General features: G+C 40.1%; 1 protein-coding gene across 1 annotated transcript; it reads left to right on the top strand.

The window, feature by feature from the left end:
- Positions 1-1,238: 1,238 nt before the first annotated feature.
- Positions 1,239-14,331, top strand: LOC130912149 (kelch repeat and BTB domain-containing protein 12-like). The gene is made up of 10 exons (XM_057830014.1): positions 1,239-1,352; positions 4,846-5,027; positions 6,389-6,570; positions 6,648-6,780; positions 9,232-9,465; positions 9,539-9,891; positions 9,956-10,229; positions 12,393-12,540; positions 12,621-12,818; positions 13,755-14,331. The coding sequence occupies exons 2-10, from the start codon at positions 4,857-4,859 to the stop codon at positions 13,901-13,903; spliced, it is 1,842 nt and encodes a 613-aa protein (XP_057685997.1). The 5' UTR covers positions 1,239-1,352; positions 4,846-4,856; the 3' UTR covers positions 13,904-14,331.
- Positions 14,332-15,442: the final 1,111 nt, after the last annotated feature.

Here is a 15,442-nt window from a genome sequence, read left to right as displayed (position 1 = left end):
CTGATTATTTATTTTTTTATTTACTTACTTATTTGCAGGCCAATCCAGAGGGAGATGAATCATTGAGCTGTGGGGGATGAAGGGTTGACGTGTTTGATATTTTGTAAGGAGTTTGGAGTTGCGCTTGGACAGAAATTCAAAGTCACATACAATAGTAGGAGGACACTTGAATGTTTTGCTTAAATAATGTACGAAACAGTTTTTATAACATTTTCTGTTGTTGCAAATCAGATCTCCACACCCACCAGGATGAATTTTGGGTCATTTTTTGGGTGCAGTTCACCATGATTGCTCTTTTGAGGGCAACATAACTTCGAACAGTTGTCATTGTATTTTTTGTGACATTTTGAAGCATGAAGAATTCAGGACAAATCCATGCACCTCGATGAAAGCTAAACCTCGGTGGTAAACCATTACCATCACGCAACCATTCACAAAAGATGCATGACTATGACTGTACAACTAAGCGTATGCAAGTTGTGGTCAGTGCAATGTAATTTCGGGATTGCCTCCGTTCAACTTTTTCCACAGTTGAGCACACAGTGTAACAAAACAAACTAACCATTTGTCGACAGGCCTGTTTAATCAGTGACACCTAATCAGTCCTTGTTTGCGTACGTGTTTTTGGTCACACTCTGAGCGCTTTGAGGCGGCCCCACTGAGGGATGGAGACACTGACTCGATTAAAGACACGGGCTGTTCATTTTAAATTTACATTTTACATTTTGATCATAATGCTACAACATACAGTACAAACACAGGTAAATCATTCTATAAGAATTTACTGAGTCACATGAATTTGTTTTGAAAGTTATGTCCAGAGAGTTTCACCGAATGTACATTCCAGAGTAATGAAAACATTTGGTCCAGATGGATTCAGTATTGTCAGATAACGAGGAGGACATTAAATCTCTCCTACGGGGGAGGTGTTGTGCCACACTGTACACAGGGAGTAAAAATATTTACAATAAAGCATTAGATAGCTTCTCTGTAGCCACTGTTTGTTTCCACGGTTTACTTAAAGGTGTTTATTTCGTCCATTTACACAGAATAGCAGTGCATCCAAAGCAGCACAAGGTAGAAATAAACTTATCCTGATATTGAGCATACCATGTTGGCAGTCACTTGTGGATATCTGAGGAAACCAAAGAGTGAGTTAGCCTTTGCTGTTCTATTTTAAACCTTGCTGCCCGTGAGTCTTTGCCCACCCTCCTCCCTTAAGAAAACAAGACAGAACAGCCAGTGATCGCAACAGCTACAGGAAGTTCAGATTAAAAAATAATAATTTAAAAAAGCAACACAAGATCAACGTGGTTCAGACACGACTGAATGACCTTAGGAGGACACCATTGGTATGATAACTGCAAACTGCATGCTTTGCTAAAAAGCTACCATTCAGTGACTGCATAATTCAAAACTGTCTTGAGAAAAGTGACCCGCACACACTAAAAAGTGTGTTATTATGTTCTTAAAAGTAGACTGCGGTTGCGTGTTTGGGGATGTTTTAAAAACAGGCGGCACAAAGGAAGAGTGCTTTTCTCACACTTCTGAGGTCGGTTTGAAATCAGATTCTGGTGCGCTTACAGTGGGGCAATAAGTATTTAGTCAACCACCAATTGTGCAAGTTCTCCTACTTGAAAAGATTAGTGAGGCCTGTAATTGTCAACATGGGTAAACCTCAACCATGAGAGACAATGTGGGAAAAAAAAAACAGAAAATAACATTGTTTGATTTTTAAAGAATTTATTTGCAAATTAGAGTGGAAAATAAGTATTTGGTCACCTACAAACAAGCAAGATTTCTGGCTGTGAAAGAGGTATAACTTCTTCTACCGAGGTATAACGAGGCTCCACTCATTACCGCTTTTAATGGCACCTGTTTTAACTCATTATTGGTATAAAAGACACCTGTCCACAACCTCCGTCAGTCACACTCCAAACTCCACTATGGCCAAGACCAAAGAGCTGTCAAAGGACAACAGAGACAAAATTGTAGACCTGCACCAGAGACAAAATTGTAGACCTGCACCAGGCTGGGAATACTGAATCTGCAATAGGTAAAACGCTTGGTGTAAAGAAGTCAACTGTAGGAGCAATTATTAGAAAATGGAAGACATACAAGACCATTGATAATCTCCATCGATCTGAGGCTCCATGCAAGATCTCACCCCGTGGCATCAAAATGATAACAAGAATGGTGAGCAAAAATCCCAGAACCACACGGGGGGACCTAGTGAATGACCCACAAAGAGCTGGGACCACAGTAACAAAGGCTACTATCAGTAACACAATGCGCCGCCAGGGACTCAAATCCTGCACTGCCATATGTGTCCCCCTGCTGAAGAAAGTACACGTCCAGGCCCGTCTGCGGTTTGCTAGAGAGCATTTGGATGATCCAGAAGAGGACTGGGAGAATGTGTTATGATCAGATGAAACCAAAATAGAACTTTTTGGTAGAAACACAGGTTCTCGTATTTGGAGGAGAAAGAATACTGAATTGCATCCGAAAAACACTATACCCACTGTGAAGCATGGGGGTGGAAACATCATGCTTTGGGGCTGTCTTTCTGCAAAGGGACCAGGACGACTAATCTATGTAAAGGAAAGAATTAATGGGGCCATGTATCGACAGATTTTGAGTGAAAATCTCCTTCCATCAGCAAGGGCATTGAAGATGAGAAGTGGCTGGGTCTTTCAGCGTGACAATGATCCCAAACACACAGCCAGGGCAACAAAGGAGTGGCTTCGTAAGAAGCATTTCAAGGTCCTGGAGTGGCCTAGCCAGTCTCCAGATTTCAACCCCATAGAAAATTTGTGGAGGGAGTTGAAAGTCTGTGTTGCCCAACGACAGCCCCAAAACATCACTGCTCTAGAGGAGAGATGCATGGAGGAGTTGGCCAAAATACCAGCAACAGTGTGTGAAAAGCTTGTGAAGAGTTACAGAAAACGTTTGGTCTCCATTATTGCCAACAAAGGGTACGTAACAAAGTATTGAGATTAACTTTTGGTATTGACCAAATACTTATTTTCCACCCTAATTTGGAAATAAATTCTTTAAAAATCAAACAATGTGATTTTCTGTTGGTTTTTTTTCCACATTCTGTCTCTCATGGTTGAGGTTTACCCATGTTGACAATTACAGGCCTCACTAATATTTTCAAGTGGGAGAACTTGCACAGTTAGTGGTTGACTAAATACTTATTTGCCCCACTGTATGTGGATGTTGCGTAGTTTTTGCTTGTGATTGAGTGGGTAAAAAATTCTGGATGAACTGATGGCCCGCGAGCCAAAACAGGCTCTCTAGGGGGTACAATCTGGCAAGCGTCTGTGTAAATTCATTCATATATATACACAATTTTATTTGGAAACTTATTAATTTTAACCTGCACATAATATCATATCACAATAGTTTTACAGGGTTTCATGTGAAAATATGCAGGTTGGGGAAAAAAAGAGTTTTTGAAGTTACATTTATTAACCCAAAATAAATCTCAGCGGTTACAGTAGGCTTTTCCTGACTTGTTTTTGTTCTCTAGCATTAGCCTGGAATAGCTTAAAAGTTTAGCAACACTTTCATCAGATCCTTACACATTTTCTGACACGTGTTTAGAACATTTCAAGTTGCTGTTATTTTCCAATGCAGCCAGGCTAGGATGTTTTTCTTTTCTAGGATACCAGCATCAAGTGAAATTTATGGATAGGCTTCTGTCTTTCCTCTCAAATCCATAGCCCAGACATATTAAGAAGACTGAAGACTAGTAGACTGAAGATTAGTCACATGTACTAGTCAGTAATTCAGTGTTTTGAAATGTTGCTGTCAGCCTCTTTGCAAATTCTTGATCTGTTTTCTGCTGTGTTCCATAGATATTTAATTCTGAGAAACATATTTTTTGCCCTTCTCCTAACTCGGGGGTCAGCAACCTGTGGCTCTAGAGCCGTATGTGGCTCTTTAGTGCTGGCCTAGAGCTCCCTGGAGATTTTCAAAAATGTTTGAAAATGGAAAACGATGTCGGAGGGAAATATATTATTTGTTTTAATATGGTTTCTGTTGGAGGACAAACAGGATTTTAATTTATTAATATTGTAATGGAGTCAAAGTTGAGGCGGCATCTTACAACAGACTCGTCACGTGGTGTGTCATTCTTGGTAGGATGCACTGCAGGGAAAATAAAAATTTAATCATGCAGGCTCATTATGTATTTGTGGCCAGTTTAACGGTAGTCATTTTGATTGTAGGCTACTAGATACATAAAGCATGTGTTGCCATTCATTTTAAATTTTTGTGGCTCCAGACATATTTGTTTTTTTGGTCCAATATGGCTCTCTCAACATTTTGGGTTGCTGATCCCTGTCCTAACTGATATATTTGAGCAATGAAATGTATACTCTAGTTTTGTACATCCTGATGGATGTCTGCTAACTCCAATTTTAAAAGAGTTTAAATGGCAGTGAATTCTCAACAAAGCCACACCCCTTGTTATTAGAGGGTGAGCATACTTTTGCAACAACATTAATTCCCTTTTTTATTTTCACTTGCCCTCACATTAAATGTATTTGTTTAAGTTTTACAGGGTATTGGTCACATTGTAGATGGAAAACATTTTATGAATTATTTTACACCCAGCTTTTTGACAGTGGTGTGTAGACATTTTATAATCGCGGAATGTGTGCTGCAATTGGTTGGCTCCTCTCGCCCTAAATCAACTGGGATTAGGCCTGAGCTCACAGGCGACCGATTGAGGATAAACGGACTAGAAACGCACAGACAAAAATGCTCGGCATGTTAATTATTACTCTCTTCTGCTATAAACTAACTTAAAAATAAACATTTCCATGAAATGTTCAGGTATCTATCCAATGGAGCGGCTATTGGTGGCCCCTGCTCAGATGGAGCATGGTGCACATCTTCTTCGCCAGCTGGAGAAGATGAGAGTTGCAGAGGAGCTCACTGATGTGGTTCTCGTAGCTGGCGGCATTGCATTTGCTTGCCACAAGGTGGTGCTCTCTGCATTCAGCCCATACTTCCAAGTGAGTAGCAAGCAGGCAAAAGAGAATTTGCACATGTCATCGATCGGGGGTGAAAGTGGCTAGAATTTCTTGCCGGAACTCCCCGACGTGAATGTCGCCACGGAGCCAGAAATGTTATTTATTTATTTATTTTTTTTCTATCCTCCTTTTTTTTTGGGGAGGGGGTGTCAAACCTCTTAAACTACTGTAATGCAAAGAAAACTTTTAGCACAGTTATTTCTATAACACATACAAAAACTGATTTTCATTCAAAATTGCTTTTTTTGCAATGATTTGCAAAATAAAAGTTAACAAAAACAGCAATAACCCAACCTCCATCTCCCAATTTTTATTTTCCCTCATTTCCTCTCATACTAAATGCCATATCTCAACTTTAACTACTTAAGAACATAGGATGTATATTAAACTTGAAGTTAATGTAAATATTTACCTTTCTTTTTTTTAATGACAAAGCTATAAGTAACATACATTCAGAAAAATAAGTACAAATGACATATTATGCAGAGTGAAATGGAATATATTTTGAAGATTGCACAAACATTGACTTTTTTTTTTAAATCATAAGGAAATGAATAAGTAGCCTAACATAAATGAACAAATATAAGTCCAAAGTGCACATTGACAGCTAAGATGTTCTGGACCTCCCCATCAGAGCAAACAAAACCAGATATGATAAATAAGCCTTTCAACTCTTTCGTTGCTCTTAAAGATTTGATCCATTTTATGTTGCATTGCCATTTTTTGGTCACATCAATTCAACTTTTTTTTTTTTTTTTTTTGCTTTCCAGAAAACATGCACATTTGAACCAATCAGAGCTAACTATCTCTGCTGATCACGTGTATGTCAGCCAATTGAACAGATAAATGAGTCCAAGCGTTTTGCTTTGCTGTGTGCATTCGCACATTGACGTGACTCATCTTCGTCAGACTCAGATAACTGCAGCAGCTGGGGAAACCTCTATGCCATCCGTGGAATAGAACAAATAATAAATATTGGTGGAAACGGATTACGCTACACAAGCACTTTATTATGCTTGTTGTTAATCAACACTTGTGTATGTCAATCTGATGTTGGTAGGTTGTTTTGTTCTCAGAGATGAAATGAAGGCAGGCAGCTTAGCATAGTGTTTTGACAGTTGCCGTCATGTTTTCAGAATCAAAGCACCGTGTACCGGAACAGCATTCCGGCCCTGAATCTTACGTTCTTGCCCTGAATCTTATACCAGACTGCGTTCCTGACCGTTCTGGCCCACTTTCACCCCTGGTAATGACACAAGAGATTACGTACTAATATCGTTTGGTACAACAAGATGGACACACAATTGAATAGTCTGCTCACACGTGCTTCTGTTTATGACCAGGCTATGTTTACATGTGGTCTTAAAGAAACGAGGGGAGGTGAAGTCACCCTGAGAGACACCCCTGCTCAGAGTTTGGAGCTTCTCCTTGGTTATATGTACCGTGCTGAACTCCACCTGTCCAATGACAATATCCAGGCAGTTTCTGCTGCTGCCTTTCTGCTCCACGTAGATGGCGCCTTCCGGTGGGTGAAATAAAGAATGTCGTTGTTTGTACATTGAATCTGTTGTAAACTTCAATGCCAGATCTTTAATGCGTCAGGTTGTGTCAGCAGCACATGGAGGCCAGTATGGACTCTTCCAACTGTGTTGGTCTGTACCACTGGGCCAGAGACCTGGGGGCCACTAGTTTGGCTGACTGCGCTTTCCGATACCTTTGCCAACACTTTACACAGGTGCACAAATTTGCTTCTATGTGTGTTCAGTTACGCTTATTTTGCCCTATAAATTGATGCATAAAAAGTGATAGTTCAACATAAGAAACAAATTATGGTCATTAAGGCCGAAATAACTACCAGACAGGGCCAGAGGACCTATTGGAATGACAGTTTATTTGTCAGGTGACCTTAATAAATTGCAAATAAAAATTGCAAGCACATGGATCGGTCACCCATCATTAGTTACACATCATATTTGAAATATACAGTCTATACATATATTTTAAAATCATAACAAGGAAGCATAAAAGATTCAAGAACCTTTTCTATGGAACTAGTTCGATGGCAGGTGTGGGTGGGCATTAGTCTTACCTAGGGGGGCAAAAAAAAAAAAAAAAACTACAATGCACAAGAAGGTCGAAATCCAGCATAGGGCTACTGCACCTTAAAACATGTTTTGTTTTCTCCTTGAGATAACTGTTGTTGTGATTTGGTCTAACAAATAAAAGTTGATTTGATTTTATTTGACCTAGAACAGATCCATTACTGAACAGTAGGGACATGCAGGTGACAATGTTTTTTTAGGCAATCTACTGTGGTTCCTTGGTTTTATTATTATTATAGTTATTGTTTGTTCCGCAGCCCCTTTGAGCTAAATTTGACACCCTTAGAATGCTTCAAAATGCACCAAAATCGGCAGGCAGGTCAAGACAGGTGCAATCTTTGATACCGTGTAAAGACAAATTCCAAATACATTATGTCGCGCCCCCTAGCAGTTATTCTTTGTTCCGCCGACACTTTGAGACCTACTCTGACCCCCTCAGAATACTTCAAAACTCACCAAACTCAACAGCCAGGTGAACACTGGTAAAAACTTTGATAAAATGTAAAAAAAAAAAAAAAAAAAAAAAAAAAAACATCAAAATATGTGTAAATGTGTGTAGCGCCCCCTAGGGACAAAACCAACATTTCATTTCATTTTTTTTCTAAGGTGAAAGACGAGGTAACAACGCAAAGGTTAAAACTTAGAACACATCAGTACTATACGAATACGATACCATACGCGATGCCCAGACTGCCGTTAGTACTACAGCCAGTTTTCTTTGGGTGGGCAGAGCGTGTCCATGAATGAGCACTCTCCACCCTTGCCCCCCCGCAACACCCCTGCTGTGGGGCGTCATGCCAATCAATCAGTCATCGCGCCATGATTTGGGCAATTCCAGAGATGATATGTTCAAAGTCTTAAACATTATCTACACAGTGCAACAATGCTCAAATTTTGTTGAGACAACAAGAGAACCTTATGTTGAATTTAAAAGTTGAGGGCTTCTGGATAGTGTGGACGTGACATTCAACTGCGCTCAATGCTCGACATCATTCAACATTGTTGAATCGGTAATGTACATGCCTATTCTTTGATTTGGAGAAAATGTCAGCGCCAAAGGCAAAAGAAAGTCTGGTCGGGCAATAAGTATTGTCAACAACGGTGCTGTTTATGCTTCTTTTGAGTAGCCTTAGTTTTTTTTTTTTTTTTTTTACCAAAAAGTCAGAGAGGAATAGGGATTTTTTTCCCTCCACTTTATGACAAAACACAGTTCACCAATGTTGGACATTGTTGAGTGAATTCGTATCTCGAGTAGATCGGTCATTCAACATGACTCAAGTTAAAGTTGACTCTTCTTGCCTCAAAAAAAAGTTGAAAAGTGTTGATAGTGGAAACGAGGCTTTTTACTACTTTCAGACCAAACACAACGTATTTTTTGGACTATAAGTCGCACCAGCCCAAAAATGTGCAATGAAGAGGAAAAAAAACATATAAGTCGCACCGGAGTATAAGTCGCATTTTGGGGGTAAATTTACTTGATAAAATCCAACACATAGAACAGATATGTCATCTTGAAAATCAATTTAAAATAAAAATACAATAGAGAACATCATGCTGATAAGTGTACAGTATGATGTTACAGGATGCATGAACAATGAAATGCGAACGTGGCCAGTATGTTAAGGTAACATAGCTATTAAGAGTTATTCAGATAAACTTGTTAGCATGTTCTTTATGCTATAGTTACCAAACCATCAGTGTTTCACTCCAAAACACCAAAATAACATGTGAAATGATATAATTATTGGGTTAGTAATTTCACACATAAGTTGCTCCAGAGTATAAGTCGCACCTCCAGCCAAACTATGAAAAAACTGCGACTTATAGTCTGAAAAATACGGTAAGTGCTTTTTGCATATCAATTACTTCTACATAAAGTCAATGGGGTTCAAGCGTATAATATATTTGATGTGACGTTGCACATAAAAATCAATTTTTTCCGCCCTTCACTGTAGTTGGAATAATTGACCATTGACATTGACAGTTTTTACTTGATTATTTCAGAATTTGGTAAAGAAATAACGCATTCCTGCCCCCCTGCATTACCAGTTTTAATCTTTGTATGATTTTGGTTTTGTCCCAAGGTTTGTGAGGAAGAAGAAGTCCTAGAGTTGGGCGCTCAAAGTCTTGCAGAACTTCTGGCTTCAGACGACCTCAACATTTCCCAGGAGGAGGTAGTGCTGGAGCTAGTGTTGCGTTGGGTGGCAAAGCGGCGAGGAGACTCACAGAGTGAAGCTCAGGCTGTCGAATTACTCAGTCGTGTTCGACTGGAGCTTGTGGACCCCGTGTTCCTCCGTAAAGCCAGGAGAAGAAACCCGGTGGGAGTTGGAAATAATCGTGCCCAAGTGTTGTTTGTAAATTGACTTATTATTATATCTGTTGCAAACCCAGGTTTTGTTGCGGGACTTTGAGTGCTTTAGAATGATAGATGCTGCCCTCCACACTACGGGCCTATGCGAGGCATCAACTCCGCCACGACCAAACCTTCGTTATGGGATGGAGACCACCAACTTCCTGATTTGCCTGGGAGGCATCAGTGGAAGTCCTTTCCGCCGTGGGGTATTTGCTGATCCCAGTTTTTGCTTCTCTCCTCAACACAAGAAGACTTACTATATCCCCTCTCCTCTGAGGCGCTCAAAGAGTTTTGGTCAAATCTCAGGGGGTGCTGTGACTTCTGACAACAAAATAGTAGTTGCTGTAGAGGCAGAGGATGAATACAAGATGAAGAGAGTGCATATCTACAGGTGCACACAAGAGGAATTGAGTTATTCACCACTTGAGCTGCTCAACTTGTTTATTATGTTCTAGGTACGATCCTGTTGAGGAGTCCACCTGGGTTGAGATTTGCTCAGCAGGATACAGGGATATGTATGCTTTTGGGCTGCTAGAAGATGCACTCTACATCATAGGCGGTCAGATGAAAGTGGGCCATCATTACATCGTCACGGAAAGTGTAATGAGGTGGTCGCTGAAGAGAGGAAACAGCTGGCTCTCGTTTGCTCCGCTGCCTCTTCCTTTAGCCTGCCACACCACTGTGAGCCTCAATGAGCATCTCTACGTACTGGGAGGCTGGTCACCACAGGTGCAAATTTCATTGAAATGATTGTTTTGCATACACATCAATAGAGGTCAAAAACTTGATGGAAGGGAAGTTTGCTGTTTAAAACTGCTAGGAGGATTTAAATGTCTCAGTACACTAACCTCTCCTCTCTCTGTGATGGAAATAGTTAGAAGCCAAATGTGACTCCACAGCTAGAGTGTTGTGAAAAAGTATCTGAACCGTTTGGAGTTTCTCTCATTTCTGCATAAAATTACCATCAAATGTGATCTGATCTTTGTCAAAATCGCACAGGTGAAAATACAGTGTCTGCTTTAACTAAAACAACCCAAACATTTGTAGGTTTTCATATTTTAATGAGGATATCATGCAAACAATGACAGAAGGGGGAAAATAAGTAAGTGAAGCCTCTGCCTAAGGAGACTTAAAGAGCAATTGATTTAAAGCTTGTTTAAAGCTTCCCTGCCCACTATAAAACACACACCTGGTTAGAATTGTCTTGATGAGAAGCATTGTCCGATGTGCATCATGGCTCGGTCAAACGAGCTGTCTGAAGACCTGCGATCAAGGATTGTTGATTTGTATAAAGCTGGCAAAGGATACAAAACCATCTCTAAAAGTCTGGATGTTCATCAATCGACAGTCAGAGAAGTTGTCTAAAATGGAGAGAGTTTGGCACTGTAGCTTCTCTCCCAAGGAGTGGTCGTCCACCAAAGATGATGCAAAGAGTTCAGCGCAGAATACACAGAGAGGTAAAAAAAAAAAGAACCCTGGAGTGCCTGCAAAAGACTTACAGAATCACTGGCATAGTCCAATAACTCTGTACACACATTAACTACATGTAAAACTATGGCCAAGAACGGTGTTCTCTGGAGGACTCCAGGGAGAAACCCACTGCTGTCTAAAAAAACATTGTTGCTCATTTAATGTTCTCAAAAAGGCACTTGGACACTCCCCAGAAGTTTTGGCAAAATAATTTGTGGACTGATGAAATTGAATTGTTTGGGAGTAAAACACAACGTCATGTGTGGAGGAAAAATGGAACAGCTCACCAACATCAACACCTCATCCCCACCGTGAAGCATGGTGGAGGGTGCATGATGATTTGGGGCTGTTTTGCTACCTCAGGGCCTGGACAACTTGCAATCATTAATGGTAGAATGAATTCAAACGTTTATCAGGATGTTTTGCAGGAAATCCTGAGGCCATCTGTCAGACAGTTGAAGCTAAAAAGAGGATCGATGCTGCAAAAAGACAATGATCCAAAAACACAGAAATAAATCAACTTCAGAATGGTTGGAAGGAAAAAATACACGTTCTGGAGTGGCGAAGTCAAAGTCCAGACTTGAACCCCATCGAGATGCTGCGGCATGACCAAAAGACAGCGATTCATATCAGACATCCCAGGAATCTGACTGAACTACAGCAGTTTTGTAGAGAAGAATGGGCCAAGATTAGTACTGATTAATGTGCCAGACTGATCTGCAGCAACAGGAAGCGTCTGGTTGAAGTTATTGCTGCCTAAGGGGGGGCAAAATATTAAATGTGATTGTTCACTTACTTATGACAAAGATCAGATCACATTTGATGGTGATTTTATGCAGAAATGTGAGAAATTCCAAAAGGTTCAGATACTTTTTCATATCACTGTACGTAAGCTTAGCATTAGCTATCCTGAATGAAATAATCAACACCACCTCAAATTTGCCCACAGTATAGTCAGTGATCATGGTTAAATTGAAAGTTTTTAGGTCAAAATTAGCTGGCAGACTCTGAGACCCTGTTATTTAAAAACAATTTTGAATTGGCGTATAAGTAATGTGAGGACTTCGTATGGTGTAGAAAAGGAGGTATAGAAATGAACTCATTTTACCATTTGAGCAAATTGGATTTTTGGAATGCAATTCAAACACCGATTTTACAAATCAAGATTAAAAAAATGAGTCTGAGCTCAAGTAAAAACAATCTGCCGTTTATCGTGGCTGATGAGATGGTAGCATGACATATTCATACTGGATGTTGCCATAACACGACATGTAACTGGTTTTAAGCCACACGCACGGATGCACACACATTGTAAAAAAGAAAAGGGGAAAAAAAATATTTGATTCACTTTGAACTTTTGCTTCTTGCACTTTTACCAATGCTCAACACATTTCCCCCTTTCTTTGCTGTCCTCTCTGTTAGAACCATCCAGATGAAGAACCGGACCAACTGAATAACAGAGTGTTTCAGTTCGATCCCGGTAAAGACAGATGGAAAGAGTGTGCCAGGATGAAGTACTCGAGGTATCGCTGTGGCTCTGCTGTTCTCAATGGAGAAATCTATGTTTTAGGTCTGAGCTCAATATAGTACAACTGATGTGTATGTATAGTGGGCAAGTATAGGAAAGTGTGATGCTCTTGTGTTCTTCAGGTGGTATAGGGTGTGATGGAGAGGACCGCGGCCAATCACGGCGCTCCTTGAGCTCTGTAGAGATTTACAACCCAGAAGCAGACACGTGGAGGCCGGGTCCTGCTCTGCCTACGTCCCTACTCTCGCTTCGGAACAACACCTCCAATGTTGGAGTAGTGCTGGGCAAACTCTATCTTTGTGGATATTACAAGGGTGCCAGTAAGTTTTCCCTCACTTAATCATCATGTTGAAAGGTAATGTGTGTGTGGCTTTGGTACTTGCACTTCAAAATGCTATGCTGCTGACATGCATTCCTTCCAGTTGCTAGTTTTAAAAAGCATTGTCAAAAACTGATTTGGTCAAATAATTAACTTTTCAAACCCCTTTATTTCACGCAAAAAACAGACAATGTGAGCAGAAGCATTTTCACATTTTTTCTCCATATACGACAAGATAGTCTTTTCCAAGCCCTTATGAGGCCCTCATTCACGGTACCCCCTTTGCGATCCCTCCACCCCCACTAAGTAAATGAAAAATATAAACCAGCGGATTTTATTTTGTTTCTACATTTTGGAAAAATACTACTAATAATCAGAAGAATAAGAATGAGAATCAAAATTACATACCTAAATGATAAACTGAATATGGAAATTCACAATGAAACAGTTCTGGAAAAATTTAAATAACACAACATTAATGAATTAAGAAACAGCCTAATAAACTTAAAAACTAAAAAAAAAAAAAAATTCTCTAAGGACCGTTTCCTTTCACCAAGGCTAATTTTTTCTTTTTTTTCAAGTAAAAATGCATCGTAATTGTACTTCATTTATTCCATCCTGTATGTATTTTAAACATGGAGTTCTCAACTTTTGTAAAATTGTTTTTTTATTTGTATGTTCGCATGCCAAATTCAACCACGTATCTGATAATACCTGTTGCAAAAGCAGTGATTTATCAATAATTAGAAACTTTGACCCAAGTAACTAGCTACTGTAACAGTAACAATGTCTGCCAAGGGTGTGCTATCTCACCTAAATAACTCTAAAATGACTCGAGAAAAATTTGCGGACGACACTCCAGCGTCGTAAAGCCGAAATCGCGTAAGTCTAGTATGTGGTAACCGGAGACTACCTGTATTGTCTTCTTTGGATGCAGGTCGCCATGAGATCATTACCAAGGAGGTTTTGGAATTGGACCCTGCAGAGAACGTGTGGACAGTGGTAGAAAGACATGCAGCAATGCATGACAGCTATGATGTCTGTCTGGTGGCTAACCTCAATCCTCGTGACCTCCTTACACAATGATACATCCCTTTATGGCTTGACGCAGCAACAGCAGAGCTGAGGGAGGTCAACTTCCGACATCACAACCAAATTTACCACCTGGTTGTGCCTTGAAAACCACTGACTGTGGATGGGAGAACTCTAGATGGTCTTAGTGTGAGCTTTTTGTGCAAACAAACCGAGAGGGCGCAGGGGTAAAAAAAATGTTTGGCACAGTTATTGCATTTTAAAATGTTCATCTATGCCTGAATCTACTGGATACATACTGGTTAATAGATGTGCTATTATTCTGGTACATTATTGTAATGTCTATGGAACTTTTTTTGATGCCTTGATAATAATGGTTTTGAGATAACATGGCATACTGTCTGGCACACAAAATGTGTACAATCAAACAAATCACTCTTCTGTATTAAATATCAAATAAACTTTGGAAAGAGAAAAATAAAATTTGGAATACTTTTGACAAAATTTCGCTGTTTTGGAAGGAACCGTATTGATTAGATTTAGCAGTTAAATTCATATCTCTACCACCTTGAAGTTCAGCTACAGTGGGGCAAATATGTTTTTAGTCAACCATTAATTGTTGAAGTTCTCCCACTTGAAAATATTAGAGAGGCCTGTAATTGTCAGCATGGGTAAACCTCAACCATGAGAGACAGAATGTGGAAAAAACAACAGAAAATCACACTGTTTGATTTTTAAAGAATTTATTTGCAAATTAGAGTGGAAAATAAGTATTTGGTCACCTACAAACAAGCAAGATTTCTGGCTGAAAAAGAGGTCCAACTTCTTCTAACGAGGTCTAATGAGGTCTAACGAGGCTCCACTCGTTACCTGTATTAATGGCACCTGTTTTAACTCGTTATCGGTACAAAAGACACCTGTCCACATTCAGTCAGTCACACTCCAAACTCCACTATAGCCAAGACCAAAGAGCTGTCGGGGGACACCAGAGACAAAATTGTAGACCTGCACCAGGCTGGGAAGACTGAATCTGCAATAGGTAAAACGCTTGGTGTAAAGAAATCCAGTGAGCAAGCAATTATTAGAAAATGGAAGACATACAAGACCACTGATAATCTCCATCGATCTGGGGCTCCATACAAGATCTCACCCCGTGGCGTCAAAATGACAACACGAACGGTGAGCAAAAATCCCAGAACCACACAGGGGACCTAGTGAATGACCTACATAGGGCTGGGACCACAGTAACAAAGGCTACTATAGTAAAACAATGCGCTGCCAGGGACTCAAACCCTGCACTGCCAGACGTGTCCCGCTGCTGAAGAAAGTACACGTCCAGGCCCGTCTGCGGTTTGCTAGAGAGCATTTGGATGATCCAGAAGAGGACTGGGAGAATGTCTTATGGTCAGATGAAACCAAAATAGAACTTTTTGGTAGAAACACAGGTTCTCGTGTTTTGGATGAGAAAGAATACTGAATTGCATCCGAAGAACACCATAACCACTGTGAAATATGGGGGTGGAAACATCATGCTTTGGGGCTGTTTTTCTGCAAAGGGACCAGGACGACTAATCTGTGTAAAGGAAAGAATGA

This window comes from Corythoichthys intestinalis, chromosome 2 (genome assembly GCF_030265065.1).
Source record: "Corythoichthys intestinalis isolate RoL2023-P3 chromosome 2, ASM3026506v1, whole genome shotgun sequence".
NCBI lineage: Eukaryota > Metazoa > Chordata > Actinopteri > Syngnathiformes > Syngnathidae > Corythoichthys > Corythoichthys intestinalis.
Note: the sequence above shows the minus strand (reverse complement) of the source record. Positions and strands in the feature narration are given on the sequence as shown.